The 16,894-nt window shown below is 39.5% G+C and overlaps 3 protein-coding genes across 3 annotated transcripts; 1 reads left to right on the top strand and 2 right to left on the bottom strand.

Moving 5' to 3' along the window:
- The first annotated feature begins 104 nt into the window (after positions 1–104).
- On the top strand, positions 105–6,292 carry tigara (TP53 induced glycolysis regulatory phosphatase a). Its single transcript, XM_035665320.1, has 6 exons — positions 105–246; positions 2,015–2,052; positions 2,159–2,280; positions 2,894–2,971; positions 3,103–3,213; positions 4,538–6,292. The coding sequence occupies exons 1-6, from the start codon at positions 176–178 to the stop codon at positions 4,922–4,924; spliced, it is 807 nt and encodes a 268-aa protein (XP_035521213.1). The 5' UTR covers positions 105–175; the 3' UTR covers positions 4,925–6,292.
- Positions 6,293–6,692: 400 nt separating this feature from the next.
- On the bottom strand, positions 6,693–9,404 carry LOC118330675 (fibroblast growth factor 23). Its single transcript, XM_035665321.1, has 3 exons — positions 8,798–9,404; positions 8,240–8,343; positions 6,693–8,132 (listed from the first exon to the last, which is right to left on the bottom strand). Exons 1-3 carry the CDS (start codon positions 9,000–9,002, stop codon positions 7,704–7,706), a joined length of 738 nt encoding a protein of 245 aa, XP_035521214.1. The 5' UTR covers positions 9,003–9,404; the 3' UTR covers positions 6,693–7,703.
- A 1,233-nt stretch (positions 9,405–10,637) lies between these two features.
- On the bottom strand, positions 10,638–14,771 carry fgf6a (fibroblast growth factor 6a; the record flags this gene model as incomplete). Its single annotated transcript, XM_035664594.1, is given in 1 exon segment — positions 10,638–14,771. A coding segment is annotated over 1 exon segment (178 nt), but the record flags the coding sequence as incomplete, so codon positions are not given.
- Positions 14,772–16,894: the final 2,123 nt, after the last annotated feature.

The following is a 16,894-nucleotide window of genomic DNA, read 5'->3' as shown; positions in this document are numbered from 1 at the left end:
ATAATAATAATAATACATATAAATCTGGCCAGTTGTTATGGTAACATGTTCCGACCGACAATGTTGACCGGAGTGGTCCACATTCTCGGCCCAACTGCAGTTCCTCTCTCAAGACGCAGGAGGACTGTCACGTTAGTTGTCTTGAGGGCAGTTTTGAAACTACCTACCACAGTTAATGCGGAGTGTCTCCGTCGTTAACTCTCAGAGCATGAAAGCGTTAAGATTTGGGCTAACCATTGTTCGACAGTAAGTGCAGTTGACATTTAATATTTATGATAAACGCCTTTATGTTGAGCTGCTTGTTGCTCCCATACAAAGCGACACTTAAACCTCTCCATGGAGCTCACTATTTGCTGGTTTTAATAATATATTGATATATTCCTGTGTGTGGATAATCGATATATGTGTGGGAAATGATATCAATGTTCAGCTTCTTCGTTAAGCCTGTTAATATTTAAGAAGTAACCAGTTAAGTGTGCAGCTGTCGGTGCTCTAACTCTAACAGGTGTTAACCGCGTTCTCGATGTGCGCCTGCGCGGTCCCATATTGGAGAGGTCACTGCAGAGGGATGCAGACTTCACTACAAACTCCGCTGTCATTCGCTTAATTCTGAACAGATATTCATGAAATTTGGTTTTTTATAAACGTGAGAAATTAAAGCTGATACTAGTTACTGGTTGGTGTTATTTCAGTCACTGTGGGCGGATCTAATCAGCTGTATGCCACAAAAAAAACAGCGAAAACAGACGATGATTAACACAAAAAGTCACTTTTAACCAAAAAACAGAATGAAAACAATGCAATGTGTACTAGTGTGTGTGAGGTGGTAAATAAAGTGTCAACACATGAAATAGTGAGGAAAATAATTCACCTGTGTTGATTTATTTGTTTTCCTGCAGACAAACTTCACAAAAATGTCACAAAAACAGGAAACCAGGTGGCTTTGCAACAATATAATAGATACAGAAATCTACATTTTTAGAGAAACAAAAGCTAAAATTCTGAATCATTTACACTTGGTGTTGCCTGTTCATAGATCATAGCCTGCATGTCCCAGTGGAAGTTGTGGTTGGTTAGAAGTAAATTTTTTGTGCACACAGCAGCAGCCAATGAGGGATCTATGTTTCTATATGTGTGGTGTCACTTACTGTCAGGTACAAACAGACCTTGGCAGTGTCAGCCTCTATTACATAGTCACATTTTGTAATAATGTCAATACACACAGGACAGTTCCTGGAACGCCGTAGCTGACTGTGAACAAGGACAGTTTCATAAGGATACACGACCCCTGCTCAGCTGTCCCAGTCCACCTAATGGGTACTCTGTACACTCAAGACTGGTTCAGTCTTTGTAGAGACTGCAGTAACTCCTCAGGACCACCAGAGGTCAGAATAAGTCAATTAATGACTAAGTCCCCCCTTAAACTAAATCTAGAAAACCAAATTGGAATAATATGGTCCAGAAATTTGTTTTGATATGATAATAATTTGTTAATATGAACAGATGCAATCCATATTAAATAAATGTGAAATCATAGATTGTTTGTGGGTCACAGGTAGAACCATTTATTTACTTAGTGTCAAAAGAATTTATAAAAATAAAACCAGAATCTAATACATTACAGGTAAAAATGAGCAAAATTCAGCAATCGTTTCGATATTTTATTAATTTATTAAGTCAGTTTCCAGACAAAATCTGGTTCCAGCTTCTTTTCTTTTTGTTATGTAATTGTAAATGAAATATCTTTTGGTCAGATGAAAGAAGCCATTTGAAGACTTGAGACTGAGAGTTAGCTCTGGGAAATTGTGAAAGGCATTTTCACTATCCTCTGATATTTTATAGACTAATCATTCAGTTAATCAAATCAAAAAGTAATTGGTAGATTCATTGATGAAGAAAATAATCATTAGCTGCAACCCTAGCTGACACTGCCAAAGGAATGATCAGACAATAACGTATTGAACAGTAGGCTCTTGTGTTAATAATAACATCTGCTGTACTTTATTTTCTGCAGTGGGGAAACTCCGTACAATAAACAAGGCCTGCTACAAGGTAAACAGTATGATCGATTACACTCTGTTTCTCTCTCTCTCTCTCTCTCTCTCTCATGCTTTCCTCTGTGTCTTACTTTCATACTTCCACTGTCCCTTCCACACAGGCCAGGCTATAGATTCACCCTTGTCTGAGATCGGGCTGCAGCAGGCCGAGGCTGCGGGCCGTTACCTGAAAGATGTCAAGTTCAGCAACGTGTTTGTCAGTGATATGCTGCGGGCCCAGCAGGTACCACGCTTGACTTCAGGAGTGGGCGCATGAATGAATCTTAAGATGAAAAATCAATCAAGACAGTGTGGGATATCTTACTGCATGGTTGGATGCAGTAGAAATACACTACACTGTATACAGTACATTAGACTGTAAACACTAGTCCAGTGTGGGCAGCCAGGGGGGCGGGAAGATGAGGGAAAATGGAATTACTATTAAATTAATATCTAAATCTAATTTAAAATAATATATTACAATATAAATCTTATTTGCCATGCCCATTGTTCTAATTACTTGCCAGTCAAACCATAATTCATCACATAAACTGTAATCAGTGTGTGGCTAACTCACAGAAATGGACAGGTTTTGGAATCTAATGCAAAGATTTTACTATTATTTACACAAATGTAATAATTTTTGCATTTATAAAAGAAAGGAAACATATTCTATATTTTTGCCCAATATCTTGGAAAAGGGTGACCCCGGCCATAAGCTACTGCTGTTTACGGGGCCTAGGCATGGAAAAGTTTGGAAAACCTCTGCATTAGTCCACACTTTTTATGTTTTATTTTCACAATGGCGGTATGTTACAGTGTGTCAGTACGTGATGAGTGTGTGTTATTTCTTCCAGACCGCTGAAGCAATAATGAAACACAACAGCAGTTGTTCGGGCCTACAGATGGTGTCTGACCCTTTACTTAAAGAGAAAGTGAGTAGCGTTTGGTTTGTGTGATTTTACAACTTCATAGCAAAATCATTATCTCAATAAAACATTTAAGATATATTTATTTATTAATGAATAAACTTGAGTCATCCAGTCACTGACTTGTTATTTTTCAGAGCTTTGGGATAGCAGAGGGGGGGCGAGTGCAGGACTTAAAAGAGATGGCCAAAGCAGCCGGTCAGTCGTTTCCAGGCTTCACCCCTCCAAACGGAGAGACTCAGGACCAGGTGAGGTGGGGTTTGTTGTAGAAGGGATCAGTGTCTGTTTTTCTGTTATTTTATTGTTCATGTGGGTATTACTTATTCTTCTTTCTGTCCTTCTGGGTCTTTTACCATTTATATTTGTTTGTCTCTCTCTTTGCTCTCCTTTCGCCTCTTGGAAGCTCATAGTTAGTTGTGACATTGTCACAAAATTGCTTGGAATAAGAAGTGCCATCCTCTGAACACAGTACTGAACATACTGTGCTAGATGTAAAACATTTATTGACTTCCTTATTTACATTAATATTGACTGCTAACATTAATAATCCCACACTGGAAAGTACACTGAATTAAAAGTACAGCGTCTTTGCATCAACATGTTGCCCTTTGCAGTTACCATATTTTATTGTCTTCTAACACTGAATCAAATAGAAAACAGTAAACAAATACAGAGTGATTAAATTAATATCAAATGATAATAAATAATAACAATGAGGTACAAAAGACTAATTTGACAAGGATCTGTTTCTGGAAATGCATGTTGCTGGTTGTCAAATGTAATTTTAATCTCTCATTCCTAAACATTGACACATAAAACCAAAACTTCTGCATTGCCAAACTCCGGATATGCATCTGACCTTAATGCCCTGATACAATATACACATAAAACCACTAGGTGGCAGAAAACCCTCATCTCCCAAATCAGTCCCTTTCTCTGCATGGATGTATCCTGCAGTGTCGGGGCCTCTTTGCATCCACATGATTGTATTTCTTTTGTATCTACCTGAGCACTTCAGGAGGATCAAAGTACGTGCCCTTCCACTGTCAGACAACTGCAGAGTGTTCGTCACTGCCCTCGATTAAAAAGTCACTTAGCTTTGTGTTATTTGAGTTAGAGGCTGTGTGGGAGGACAGTGTGTGTGTCTGTGGGGTTGGGGGGGAGGGTGGGGGCGTCGGAAAGAAGGATGTTCTATTTCAAAGGGACCTCGTCAGGCTTCATCTATTAGATCTTGGCTTGGACGTTAACTCTGGTCCAACCCAGTACGTGACCAGCACATCATGATGATGATGCAGAAATACAAATATAGATTTGACGTAAGCAGCGAGCGCCCCAATCAGTGTCTAGAGCTAGAGGCCTCCCTCCCAGCTTTTCTCAGCGAGTTACAGGTTGTCGTGTCAGGATGAAACTGGAGTTGGCACCTGTGGAAGAACAGTTGTGACCACGTTGTTTTGAATAAAACAACTTTTAACTTTGATCCCTTACAGCTGCATGTAGTCACACTTCCATGACTGTTAGTGGAGAAAGAAAGAAGCCATGACGCAGTTTATAACAGGTTTTTGCTCTGTTCAGGTGAAGGAACGGGCCAAAGAGTTTTTGGAGAAAATGCTTCAGAAAATTGGGGCCGAACACTGGCACAACAGAGGGGAGGATGAAACCTCCCTATCTGCTCCCCAAGAAACATCTCCTCCGGAGGGAAAGGCTGACGATGGCGTCAGGGGCTTCCCCGTCCATGCTTTGGTTGTCACCCACGGGGCCTACATATGCGTGGCAGTCCGCTACTTTGTGGAAGAGTTAGATTGCTCCTTGGCTCCGAGTTCTGATAAAGCACATATGTTCTCTTTAAGTCCCAACACAGGTCTGTGTCGGTTTGTACTAACCATTAGAAAAGAGGACGGCAGGTTCAAATTGTCAGAGATCCGCTGTGTGTTCGCCCACAGAGGGGACCATGTTAACTAGGAGCTGGATGAACGCAGATTTTTAAGGAATGTATAGAAGATAACTAAAAGAGAAAGGAAAGGAAATGTGAAAAAGCTCCAGCGACTGAACACTGTTTACAATTTAAATAATTTTCTGTATTTAGGTTCTGTATTTATTTTTATTTGGTGCCTCGTAACCTCAGTATTGTTAATACGGAAATTGATGAATGAACAAAGTTTAACCTAGTTGTTTAGTATAAGCATGTTCTGACAATGAAATGATCAAATAACCTAATTCAAGTATTTAATTTAATTTACCAGTGGCAGTGTCTAAAAAACCATTATAAAATGCTTAAATTAATTCAGTTTACACCAAAATATGGATTAAACAATACATATAATGTATCCCCATTCATTTATACTGCGACCTTTAAGATATGTGTAATATTAAGTATTTAAGTACTGTTTCATGAGTTGAGTGCCTTCGTTTAAAGTCAGATTGACAGTTTGTGTTGCAGGGGAATGTCATCATCACTTTGTTACTGTCTGGCTGTTCATTACTGTAAATGTGGGCAGCTTTGTGCTCTAATGAGTGTGTGTTTCTATTTTTACTCTCCGGAACTTCATAGATTTTACGTATGAATACAGAGCAGAACTGCGACAGTGTTGACTTTTTGGAAATCAGTGACTTTTTCATTGTTGTGAATTAACACTTCGGTCAACAAGGACAAAGGCATTGCATGCCACATGTTGTACTGTAGCATGTATGCACGGTTTCTCTGCTTATCACTCCACTCTGAGTGTAAAACTAAAATATTTATAGTAGATAAACATTACTACTTCTATAACACAATCAAGAGAATAACTGGATTGTATTAAAAAAATTTTTTTTAAATATTATAACGGAGGAATGCTGTCAGACTTGTGCAGTTTAGTATATTTCTTGAATAAGATAATATAGCTGTTACCTGTTTCTGTATCATAGTGCTATGTGTGGAAACTTGCCAAAAACAATAAAAGATATATTTTTCTGTTAAACTCCTTAAATAAAACCCACATTTAGTCCACGCAGGGTCTCATCTGTTCACCTCCACGTGATATATAGCTTCGATTTTACATATAAAGGCCCTAGAATGTTTTTATAACAGCTTGCATGCTCCTTCATTTACATGGTTGTTTGATATGCATTACCTCAGTTGGGAATTGTTTGTCCAGGTCTAATATTTGCCATTACATAACCAATTGGCTGTGTGCATAATAACCATGTGATTTTTGTGGCCTTTCAAATGGTTGGTAGGCAAAAGATGTTGTTTTTAGTACCTGGTACATTACATCTCTCCTTGTTTTATACAAGGTTAATGTTCTTTGTCCATTATCCCTGTTCAAATAAAGAAATTCAGTCCCGTTCCGTAGGTTTTGTGCAGTTGTTATGATGTTAATGGTCAGAAGCACTTTAAATGTAAATATTAAGTCAGTGGTTCCCAACCGTTTTTTCCTTAAGGGACTCCTTTTCTATCCTTTAGTGAACTGACGACCCCTGCTTAGGTGACATACTTTATATTTCATATTATATTCAAAACTTTAAGTGATTAAAATGCTGAGATATAAGTTTTATTAGCATGTTTTAAAATCAAAAAGACCTTGTGACCCCCAATGAACTTAGGTGACCCCTAGTGGGGGTCCTGACCCCTAGGTTGGGAACCACTGTATTAAGTGACTCAGATACTTCATGATACATTGTAATCACCATAACCTGACCCCAGTAATAATGTGAACATAAGAGGAGAAGAAAGGACACAAGATACACATTCACTTCCGGTGCTTACTTTATTTCAGAATGCAGCAACTTTCTAGAAAGGTTTTATTGATGCTCTGTAGATAAATAAATGATCATGGAAGCAATGGCTAAAGAGAGAGTCCTGCAGGAAGCTGTTGTTGGACTAATAGGTGCAGTTCCTATTAATCTGTGTCACACTGTCCTCTCATGAAGAACATTTCTGTGAATTCTTACTTTGCACCCTTTATGGACTCTTTATGGAGCTACAATACAAACAGACAATCAACACAATTTATTCATCCACATCCGAAATAACATGAAGTATATAAATAATAAAACAGTAGGTTAGGAAGGAAGTCATTTAACACATTTCAATAAATACCTTTTCATTGCTGTGACTATTGGTGTCCAGCACCTGATATAATTTGATCCTGCTTATGTACAGATGATAGTTTTCAGTAACAAAAGTCGATTTCTGTTTAACTCCTGTTATGACGCATTACTGTATCAACAAATCTATGCATAAATATTCATAATTACTAACAGATTACACATTTTTACATATGCAACACAAACATTGCCACATCTGGTTCAAGGTTTAAAATTTAACTGACAAAAGAGGTTAAAGGACAGCAGGGCGCATGGCGAATGTTGCCAAAGTCATCCCTCGTCGGCTGTTCAAACAGAAGATCTGTACAAGCCGCTGTGATGTAACACGGTTTATGAGTACATGAGCGAGTATAATAGTTCCATAAAAACAAACTCAGAAAAAAGGATTTTATAAAATGTTATCTCTTTTCTCAGAAGTTGGCCTAAAACAAAAAAAAGAAATACCCTCCTGTGTCAGTTTGACTCTACCAGCCCTTTGTGGCTCATTCTGTGGCTCTCACTGACGCTGCAGTCCACCAATGCAGGACAAGGTGTCTATAAGTACAGTATCTACTCCCACTATGCAGTCAAACATAAAGTGAGTTTGAAAAACAAACTTAAAGACTTGCAGCCACTCTTGACTCTCCAATTATTAAACCCAAGTTCAGTATCTTTAGTCTTGTTGTACCCTGTCTGCAATATTAGTCTTGAGAGGACTGACGGGCCCGTTGGGCTGTAAGACCCGCAGGGGGTCGTCACATGAGGTGATGGTCTCTTTGGATACAGCGCCGGCTTGGTCTTGTTCTGGCTGCCCGTGATCCGCATCCTTGTGATCCTTGGCAGAATGTGAGGGATGTGACTCTGATCTTAATGGATCAGAGGGGTTCACCACCTCACTCCTCCTGTGTCTCTTTACCAAGGGGCCCAGGAACCTTTCCACCAGGGTTGAGGAGGGTTCAGGTGGCTCCTGGTGAGCATCTCGCAGCTCGGCTCCCTTCAGTTTGAGCAGCTGGCCCCCGCTCATAGAGTACAACACGTCGTGGTGGTCCTCCAGATCTAACCAAATGCGCTGGAAGAGACAGTCTTCTCTGTCCTTCTGCTTCTGTTCGGGAGGAAAAAGCAGACAAATACAAAATCTTTAATCTAACTGTTTTCCCTACAATCATTTCCTGACTTCACTCAAATGAAATGCATCTAATAAGAACTCACAGAGTTGTACAGCTCTCCCTTTACGTCCATACAGAGGAACCGTCTTCTTCTCAAATCAAATATTGACACAAAGTTGCTTGTATCTGTTCTTACTGGCAAAAGAACTGCAAGAAAACAGATTGAAACATACCATCATCAGTTATTAATGAAAGAAAAATCATATTGTAACATAAATTCATGTACTGTATATTTAGAAAAGTCTTAGAAACATGTTGAACACTGCTGGCTGCCAAAAATCTTGTTTGTTTGTATAGATGACATGCAAAATAGGGTTCAGACACCTAAAATGATGTATTATGCAAGTTTATCTAGAACTATGCCATGCAGAATGTTCTTCCAAGCTTTACTTATTATGCACAAATACATTTTGTGTTGTTTTGTATTTTTTACATTTTAGGACATAAATGTAATGCATGCTGTTGCCCTCTGAGAAATAAAATAAACCTAGCTGGACAAAGAAATTGTTGCATTTAGTGTTTAAAAAGGCTTTTATTTTCTGAAATGAATGAACTAATTTGTCATAAAAATAAATGTTTTCATGGATATAGGCCAACTTACCTAGAAAGTGTCTGTGAATGCCCTTTCTCACTGATCCACTCTGCTCCAAGTGGAAACGTCCCATACCGGCGGATGCATCTGCGTCTTCTCCCGTGTTGAAGCTGCTCTGATGATGGTGCTCTTGGCCCCGGAGCCTCATTGTACAATCCACCGGTACGGGCACATGTATGGCAATCAGGATGAGTGAGAAGAAAGCCGGTTGCATGATCAATGAGGGTGCCGTGCTCTCTTTACCCTAACAGCGTGACCGTTCAGGTTGGTGTAAGGGAAGCTACTGGAGGAGGAGAAAGTCCAACAGGTCTATTTAAACACAGGGTCAATAAACTGGCTAACTCATTTACCAAAAAGACTCAGAGCTTACCTGCTTTTACTGTGGTTAGGGGTTGCCGAGGTGGAATTCCTGCAGCTCTCACTGGTAAAACCTTTTCTCTACATAAGATAGCGTAGTTTTATCACTCTAAATGACTATAGATTGAAGCATAATTTACTCTACGCTTTGTTCAAGCCTGAAACAACTCAAACACAAATATTATTGGACTGTAACTGTAAGACATTAGAGACAGCAGATGATGTATACGGGTGATGGAGACAGAGATTCAACTTGGACAGTCTGCCTACAGTAGTTTTATGATATTACACCTCTGTTTTGGTTAGTTTTAGGTGCAAAAAAACATCTTGGTTATGGGTATGTTCATAAATTGTTAGATTTACTAACTAATTAAAACCTGTAGTATCAACCTTGATAATAACCACAGGACAAAATCACTCATTTATACCTTTCAAGCTTAGGTATGCATTGCTGATGCTAAATGAGTAATTCTGTTGTGTCACAGTATGTTGACTGAAGAGAATGATTCATACATTGCTTATTAACTATTATTAACTAACTGTACACACTTCCCCCGCTGCCCACTTCCTGTGTGCATTTCTCTTGCTAGAAAGCTTTGCTGCCTCATTTTTGGTGGTTGTCATATTTTTACCTCATTATAGAAAACGTGGAGAAAAAAAAGTCCCCTGAGCTCTTGACCTCACAATTCCTTCAGTAAGTTTTTAAAAACTTTAGAAAAGCAGGCAGTGGCAATATTTTGCTTGTTTATGAGGACAATAAAGAGCAATAGCAATATAGGTACCACTTTATTTTACAGGTCTGTTAATCCTAATCAATTCTTGAAACTTTCCTGGAAAGAACTAGTATGATAATAGGTGAAATAAAGACAAATGTTTGCTGTGTTGAGTTGGAAAAGCAATTTATTTTCAGTGGAATTTCTTTGAAAGAGTAAAAAAAAAAAAGTCAATGTTCATTTATTTATTGTTGAAAACTATCCTTCACATGTTTGTTTGCTTGCTTGCTTGTAGATAAGTTTGACATTGTCCATTCAGCTGACCTGTTGTGCACTGACTGAAAGACTATATGTGATGCATCATTTTTATTAAGATGAATTCAATCAGAAGTGTAACAATTGTCTTTATTTCACCCACCTTGTAGAGCCAAATTATAAAGTTATCTCCAGTGAACTTACTTGGAAATAATAAGCAATGCATTAAGGATAGAACCCGTGCAGAATATAGCATTACTGCAATTTGCACTCATTTCTGTTTCAGTTTCAGTTCACTTTCATTTACATTTACTTTCACATCTGTCCAAATGTTGCCCTCCTACATGTTGTCACGCTCACCAGAAGAGGGTGCCACATACTGACTCTTGCTAACTCATTGACCACGACTTCGGCTTGAGGTTTAACGTTTTCACTGGCGCTCAGTTTCTTCCCCAGTTCCTATAATAATCTGTGTCATTCAGGGAAGGCAAACATGCACCTTTAAAGCATTCGATCACAACAGCTTTTACAAAATGTCTTTTTATTATCATCTCAGGAATACAGTTGACTGCTGTGCACAGCACATACGTACAAAAATAAAAGGAAAACCATTTGTAATATAGTATTTTACTTACTCATCATCATATTTTTCAGAAACAAATGATTGGAGAAGTCTGTTGTTTCAAACTAATTTACAATCATTTCAATAATCGGAACTAAGGCAGAAGGTGAGGTATATGTTAAAAAAGAGGAGGGGGACTCAGAGGAAGCACTCTCCCCTCAGTGCAGGAATAGAAAACTGAGAGAGAAACACAAAGGCTGCCGGCACACAGGGACACACACGCACTCACACGCACACACACAAGTCTGATCCCAGATCCCTCCACAGACCTCAGTTCCCTGTGAACCAACACATTTTAAAACCAGCTGAACAGGTATGATAAGCACAATGGCAAAGATCCAGACACTGGATCCTTAATCAAATGGGGTTAACGCGTACCTTGTCCAGTCAGGACTCCATATGCATAATAAAGGAAAATTCAGAAGTAAAAGTTAATGTTGAAAGGTGATATGCTTCTTACCATTAACTACCTTCTCTCGGTTACTATCATGCAAAAGTTGTAGAACTTATTTTTCCTTTACTCTTTCAATCCGCTAGCTTTGAAAATCTGACACCAAGTTGCATTAGGTGTAAACAATATCAACTCATCAGGTGTCCCTTACTATTCCCATTCTGCCATTCAACTCATCGCTTGTTGGGCTGACTGTCCTCCGAAAAAACATGACATAATAAATCAGAAATGACGTACAGTAATTAACACAACGTTGACATCAAAAACAAGTACTTTAGATCTTGCATGTAAGCTTGTTTTGATGAAAACCTAGCAAATGAAAACAACATCTACCCCTGCTCAGTAAATTGCACTCCATAAAACAAAAATGTGCACCTCTTTATATATTTTGACAAATTAGCCAAAACACCTCTCCAACCAACTTCTCGCTGCCACAAAATCAGTCCCGACAAAGCTACGAGTGATCATGTTCTGATCACAGTTACGTGATATAGGCTGAATGAGTAGTACGATGCTCAAGGCAAATCCCCCCCCCCCAAACACAATTATCAATGGTGTCAGTATTCAAAAACATTAAACATGACATCCTGGGAGTGTCAAGTTGCTCTCTTGGATCACAGTATTCAGTCCATCAGACAACCTGTTTAACTCAAGTGTCCCTTTTCCTGGAAGCATTAGATTCTTTTTAAGTGGCCTTTTGCTACATAGCTACCACCTCAAACAGCAGTCAGTGCTTTCATCTCACAGACATCCCCTCACTATCCTCCGTGTTGCCTTTCTCTGTTCCTCTTGTCTTTATCCTCCCCCGCGAGGAGAGTACAGTACATCAGCTTGCACAGTCAGACAATGCCCTGTTATTCCTGACTCAAGGTAAATTGATCTGATACCATCTCTACTGTCGCTTTGGCAGAAACAGAACATGACAGGAGCGCGCTCAGTTGGACGCATGCACACATGCACACACACACACACACACGCTAAGACACATTCATTCTGAACAGACACTGCACATTAGTCTCTGCTACTACACATAAGCTGGAGCTTAAAGGGCACGCAAACCTTCGCTCGCAGACATTTCGTCAGTGTGTTACAGTAATGTTAAAACAGGCATGAGGTAAAATATGATAACACATACATATATATATATAAGAGCCTTGCTACTTTTCTAACTGGCCTGACTGGTGGTTTGCTACTTACAGAGTATTGCAGGTCAAGTATAATAACTTAATTTAAAATCAAAGACTCAGAAATTGAGCTCAGTTGCACCTAATTTAAACATTGAATAGTACAAGAATTTCATTGCACATCACAAGACAGCCACTTTTGTCTTGATGAAGAAATAGCCAAACAGGTGCAGAGCTCCGTAAAACAACAAGGTAGAAGCCATTGAGATGGAGCAGAAAAACACGCCTACATCAGTAATGCAAAGTACAGAAAGCCCACATCTTCGACCTTGGTACAAAAATGGCTCAGATGAGCGGGACAGGAATCCCAGGGCCCTGCATTGACCGTCCAGTCTGACACCAACCGACGAGGGGCCCACTAGTCTCATGCTTAGGTATTTTACCCCACATTATCCACATCCTCGCCAAGTTAAACAAACAACCAGTGCCTCATGCAGAGTCCCATATAAGTCCTCTGTACATCATTGCTATCTTCAACTTTGCTTATCCTTTGTCCCCCCCCACCCCCACCCCTCGTCTCCACAATGGAAAACTATCTGTAAGAGGAGCGCGAGGAGTTGTTGAATTCAAGTACGGTATGCTGCACGCACAAAGCCTGAATGAACATCGTTATTATTACAACCCCTTTGGTTCACTGTTTTATGAAACATTGCTCATAGTTCTTTTCTCACAAGAAGCCACACTGTGACTGAGCGAGCTGAATAATGCATACATAGCTTCAAAATCCGGGATGATTAAGCGCAATCCACACCTTCTAAATGTCAGACCGACTGAGTTACCTGAAGTATTCCATTTCCAGTTCTCTCTAAACCCACCCGGAGTATTTTATATTAATGCAGCAGACCATCAGATTTACAGTGACCTCAGTGACCCATCTCTGCATAAACGCGATACTTTAAGTGCCAAACATCATCAAAACCAGTGTGAAAGTCAAACAGCTCCCATCGCCACTTTTACTACAAACTCAAAATTTTCCAAAAAACAAAATCGAATAAATTAGTTTGAGTCATCAACAACAAAGTACCAAGACCACAGAGAAGCTGCAACAGATTGCACCAACTCAGTCTGAAGTGGAGTGAAATATACAGCAGACAGAAATGGAGGACATTTTGCTTCATAGTGTCAGGTCTATGATATTCTGTTACACAGACGCCGTCCTTGGCCTCCCACAATGAGGAAGAAAAAAAAACCTTTCAAATGAAGCAGCTCTCAAACAGAGCAGTTCTACATACATCCTTAAAATAAATGCATGTCCACACATATAGCACACACTCATACACTCAGTCTGGCCTCATGATCCGGCTACAAAATTTGTGAAAGTAAAACCTGGGATTGTCAAAGCTCCCTTGGACATGATGGGGTGGGGGGGTGAGTGCTGACTCTAAATCTAGCTTTCCATATTAACAAGAGGCTCCACTGGGTCCTGTGCAGCATAGAGTCTCAATTACTTAATTGATCTAATTATGGAAAGAAAATAAAGTGGAGGAACCTCTGGCCCTCTAGGAATTGAGCTAAAGCCCCCCGGTGGTGTCTGAGGGAGTGATGACTTGCGTTTCATTCCTATTTCTGACTTGAGCACCACGTTTCTCGCATGCTAGGGGTAAGGGGGCTGCAAGTAGGAATTCAAGGCACCGCCACCTCATGACGAAGCAAGAAAAACCACCGCCATGTTTGCAAGTGCTCTAGTTGCCCTGACAGCGACAGGGACAATCGAACATGGAGGATGGGAAACGTCCGAGTCCTCGATGGATGACAACAAAAACATTTGAAGTAAACAGGCATTCTTCTCTGTAGAAATTTCATGCACACATCTTCTCTTTTTCTTCTTCCTCTTCTTCTTCCCAGGATATGGTGCTTTGAGGTAATAACGTATCCATTTCATTTCCAAAAAGGATGAACTGTCATCCACTGACGGGACAAGGACTCAACCAATTCCAGCAAGCACCCATAGAAACTGAGGGGATAAATGACACCTCTCATCCCCGTCATATCACAAAATGATGAAAATCATAAAAGCAGCAAAGAATGGCATCATTTCTAATACAAAGTAAGCTACCGAAATATACATATAAAGTTTGAATAAATACTATCAGATATAGTGGTATTTCTTTCTTTTACAGTCCATTTTGTCTTTTGTGTTTGTACGTACGTATACAGTATTTTATGTTACCTGGGAAATAATCCACATGTGCAAATAAGTTTGTTATTGCCAGTTTTTGCTCATCATATTCGGGGTAGGAAGTGCGTTACAGTCATGGCAGTGGTGGCCTTGTTGCCCCTCTTCACGCGGCCATGCTTGCTGAGTGCTATGTAGGAGCCCCTGTAAACCAGAGACTCGTAGGCGTTGTAGTTGTTCGGGAGCAAGCTCTCCTTGAACTTGCACTCGTCATGGAAGACTGTCTGGAGAGGACAAAGAGACAGACACAGCGTGCATTTTAATGAAGCGCTCAAGAAAACAGGCAGTCTGTAGTCTGAAGGTATGATGGCAGAACATTAAAAAGCTCTTTAAAAAGATTCGGAGCGATGCACAAAAATATAAGGCTAAATTTAGACACAGAAATGGCAATGAGGAATTAACATTTTGACAAAGTAGAGTTATCTTTGTGCAGTCTCCCAGCAGCACCAAGCGCTCTGAAAGGTGCAGTCAGTTTGCTCCTTTAGGTATTCATTTAATTTAACTGCACAAGAAGAAACTATTGAGTGATGGTCTATTCACAGGAAAGACCTGGACTTAAAGGAATAGTTTGACATTTTGGGAAATGTTCACTTTCTTGCAGAGAGTTAGATAGATAGAGAGGATTGACACCACTCTCATGTCTGCGTTAAAGATGAAGCTACAGCAAGGAGACAATTAGCTTAGCTTAGCATAAAGAGTGGAAACAGGGACAAACAGCTAGCGTGGCTGTGTTCAAAGCTAACAAAATCTGCCTACTAACACCTCTAAAACTAACTAATTAACACCTTAGACTCACTGTGTTTAATCTGCAAATAAACCCACATTTGATGTTTTTATTTACTTTTTTGTTTTTGTTCAAATTAAACAAGATATAACGTGTTAATTATTGAGCATTAGAGGCTATTTCCCAACATGTCAAGCTTTTCCTTTAAAATGAAAAACATCTTACACCAACACATCACAAAAATCACATTAACTTTGACAAACTCTAAAATAAGCAATCAGGTATAATTCTAATCCCAATTTCCCACATAAACCCCCTCCATATAAAACCATCTCTAAATACAGCACCTGCCACTGTGAACAACAATATGAGTGAGCTGACAGCAGCGGAGCAAATACTCAGAGGCCATGTGGCCTAATTCAATCTCTTATCAGATCATCAGCCTGCTCACAAGCTAACGCTTCATCACTCACGAGCAGATAACCGACTCACATTCTGTCTGTCAAATATGTTGGTCACAGTGAGCCGACCAGCAGCCACGTGTCAGCAGGGCTCTGCTAAACACAAAGTTTCCTCCCCCCACCACCTGGAACATCTATATATTAATAGCTGCTATTGCTCTAGAAGCAAATGAATGACATCTTCTAAAGGTTATCGCCAGTAATTCTACAAACACACCTTATCTGTGAGACGAGGATAAAAAAAGTGTAATTAAACTGGCATTTCAGCCATAAGAAACTACGGCTGAAAGAGTTTCTTTGTTATCAGGAAAACAATAAAGCAACTAAACATAAAGATGAAAATTTTAAAAAAAATAAAATAAAAAGCAACAATAGATATATTTAAACAAACTGTATTTAGGGTGAGGAGACTACCTTGATATATTTGTATATATTTTTCATTCATTGTCATTTTAACTTCACTTAAACAGCTCAGAAATCATCTTTTTTATTAAAAACTGCATCTCAGATACTATGAGATACATTTTAGTTTTTAAATAGCTTGTTTTCGCCATTATTACCTCTGAAAAGACTCACACTTATTAAGAGGGTTCTGTCTGAGGTAAAACCTGAAAAAATATTTTAAAAAACAGGTTTTTAACATCATTTTTAACCCCTCACTGTTATTAAACTATAGGGTTACAACCCACCTCCCATCCCACCCATCTTTCCATGTTTCGAATGCAGGTGTTCGGATGCATCAAAGATAAATGGAAAAGGAGTCAAATGGTGCCAAATGGACACACAGCAGCATGTTTTGTGTGATTCTTATCAGACATGTAAGGAGCACAACTGCAGTTTGGTGAGAATAGCTGATAATCACAAGACTTTGAGGAATCCCTTCCAGGAGACAGATGTTCTGTCAGACATCAAACATTTTTAGAAAGATTTCTTCTTAGTATAATATACTAGAAATCAAAATGCTAGCTTCAGATTTTTTGGAGGTTAGAGGAGGGAGAGGCTGCTGCTGCTGGTGCTGGGTGAGGTGGGTGAGTTGGGCCTTTGCCTCCCAGGATGTGCCTGATGTGCACTACTCTCCAAAATAAACGCTTTGCCGTTAAAATCGATTTCTGCCAGGTTTCTGTGCGTCAGGGGGTTTTCCCTCCTCCTCCTCTCTCTCTCTC

This window comes from Morone saxatilis, unplaced genomic scaffold (genome assembly GCF_004916995.1).
Source record: "Morone saxatilis isolate NCDOM2014 unplaced genomic scaffold, NCSU_SB_2.0 Contig2, whole genome shotgun sequence".
Taxonomy (NCBI): Eukaryota; Metazoa; Chordata; class Actinopteri; family Moronidae; genus Morone; species Morone saxatilis.
This window is presented reverse-complemented; position numbering and strand designations above follow the sequence as displayed.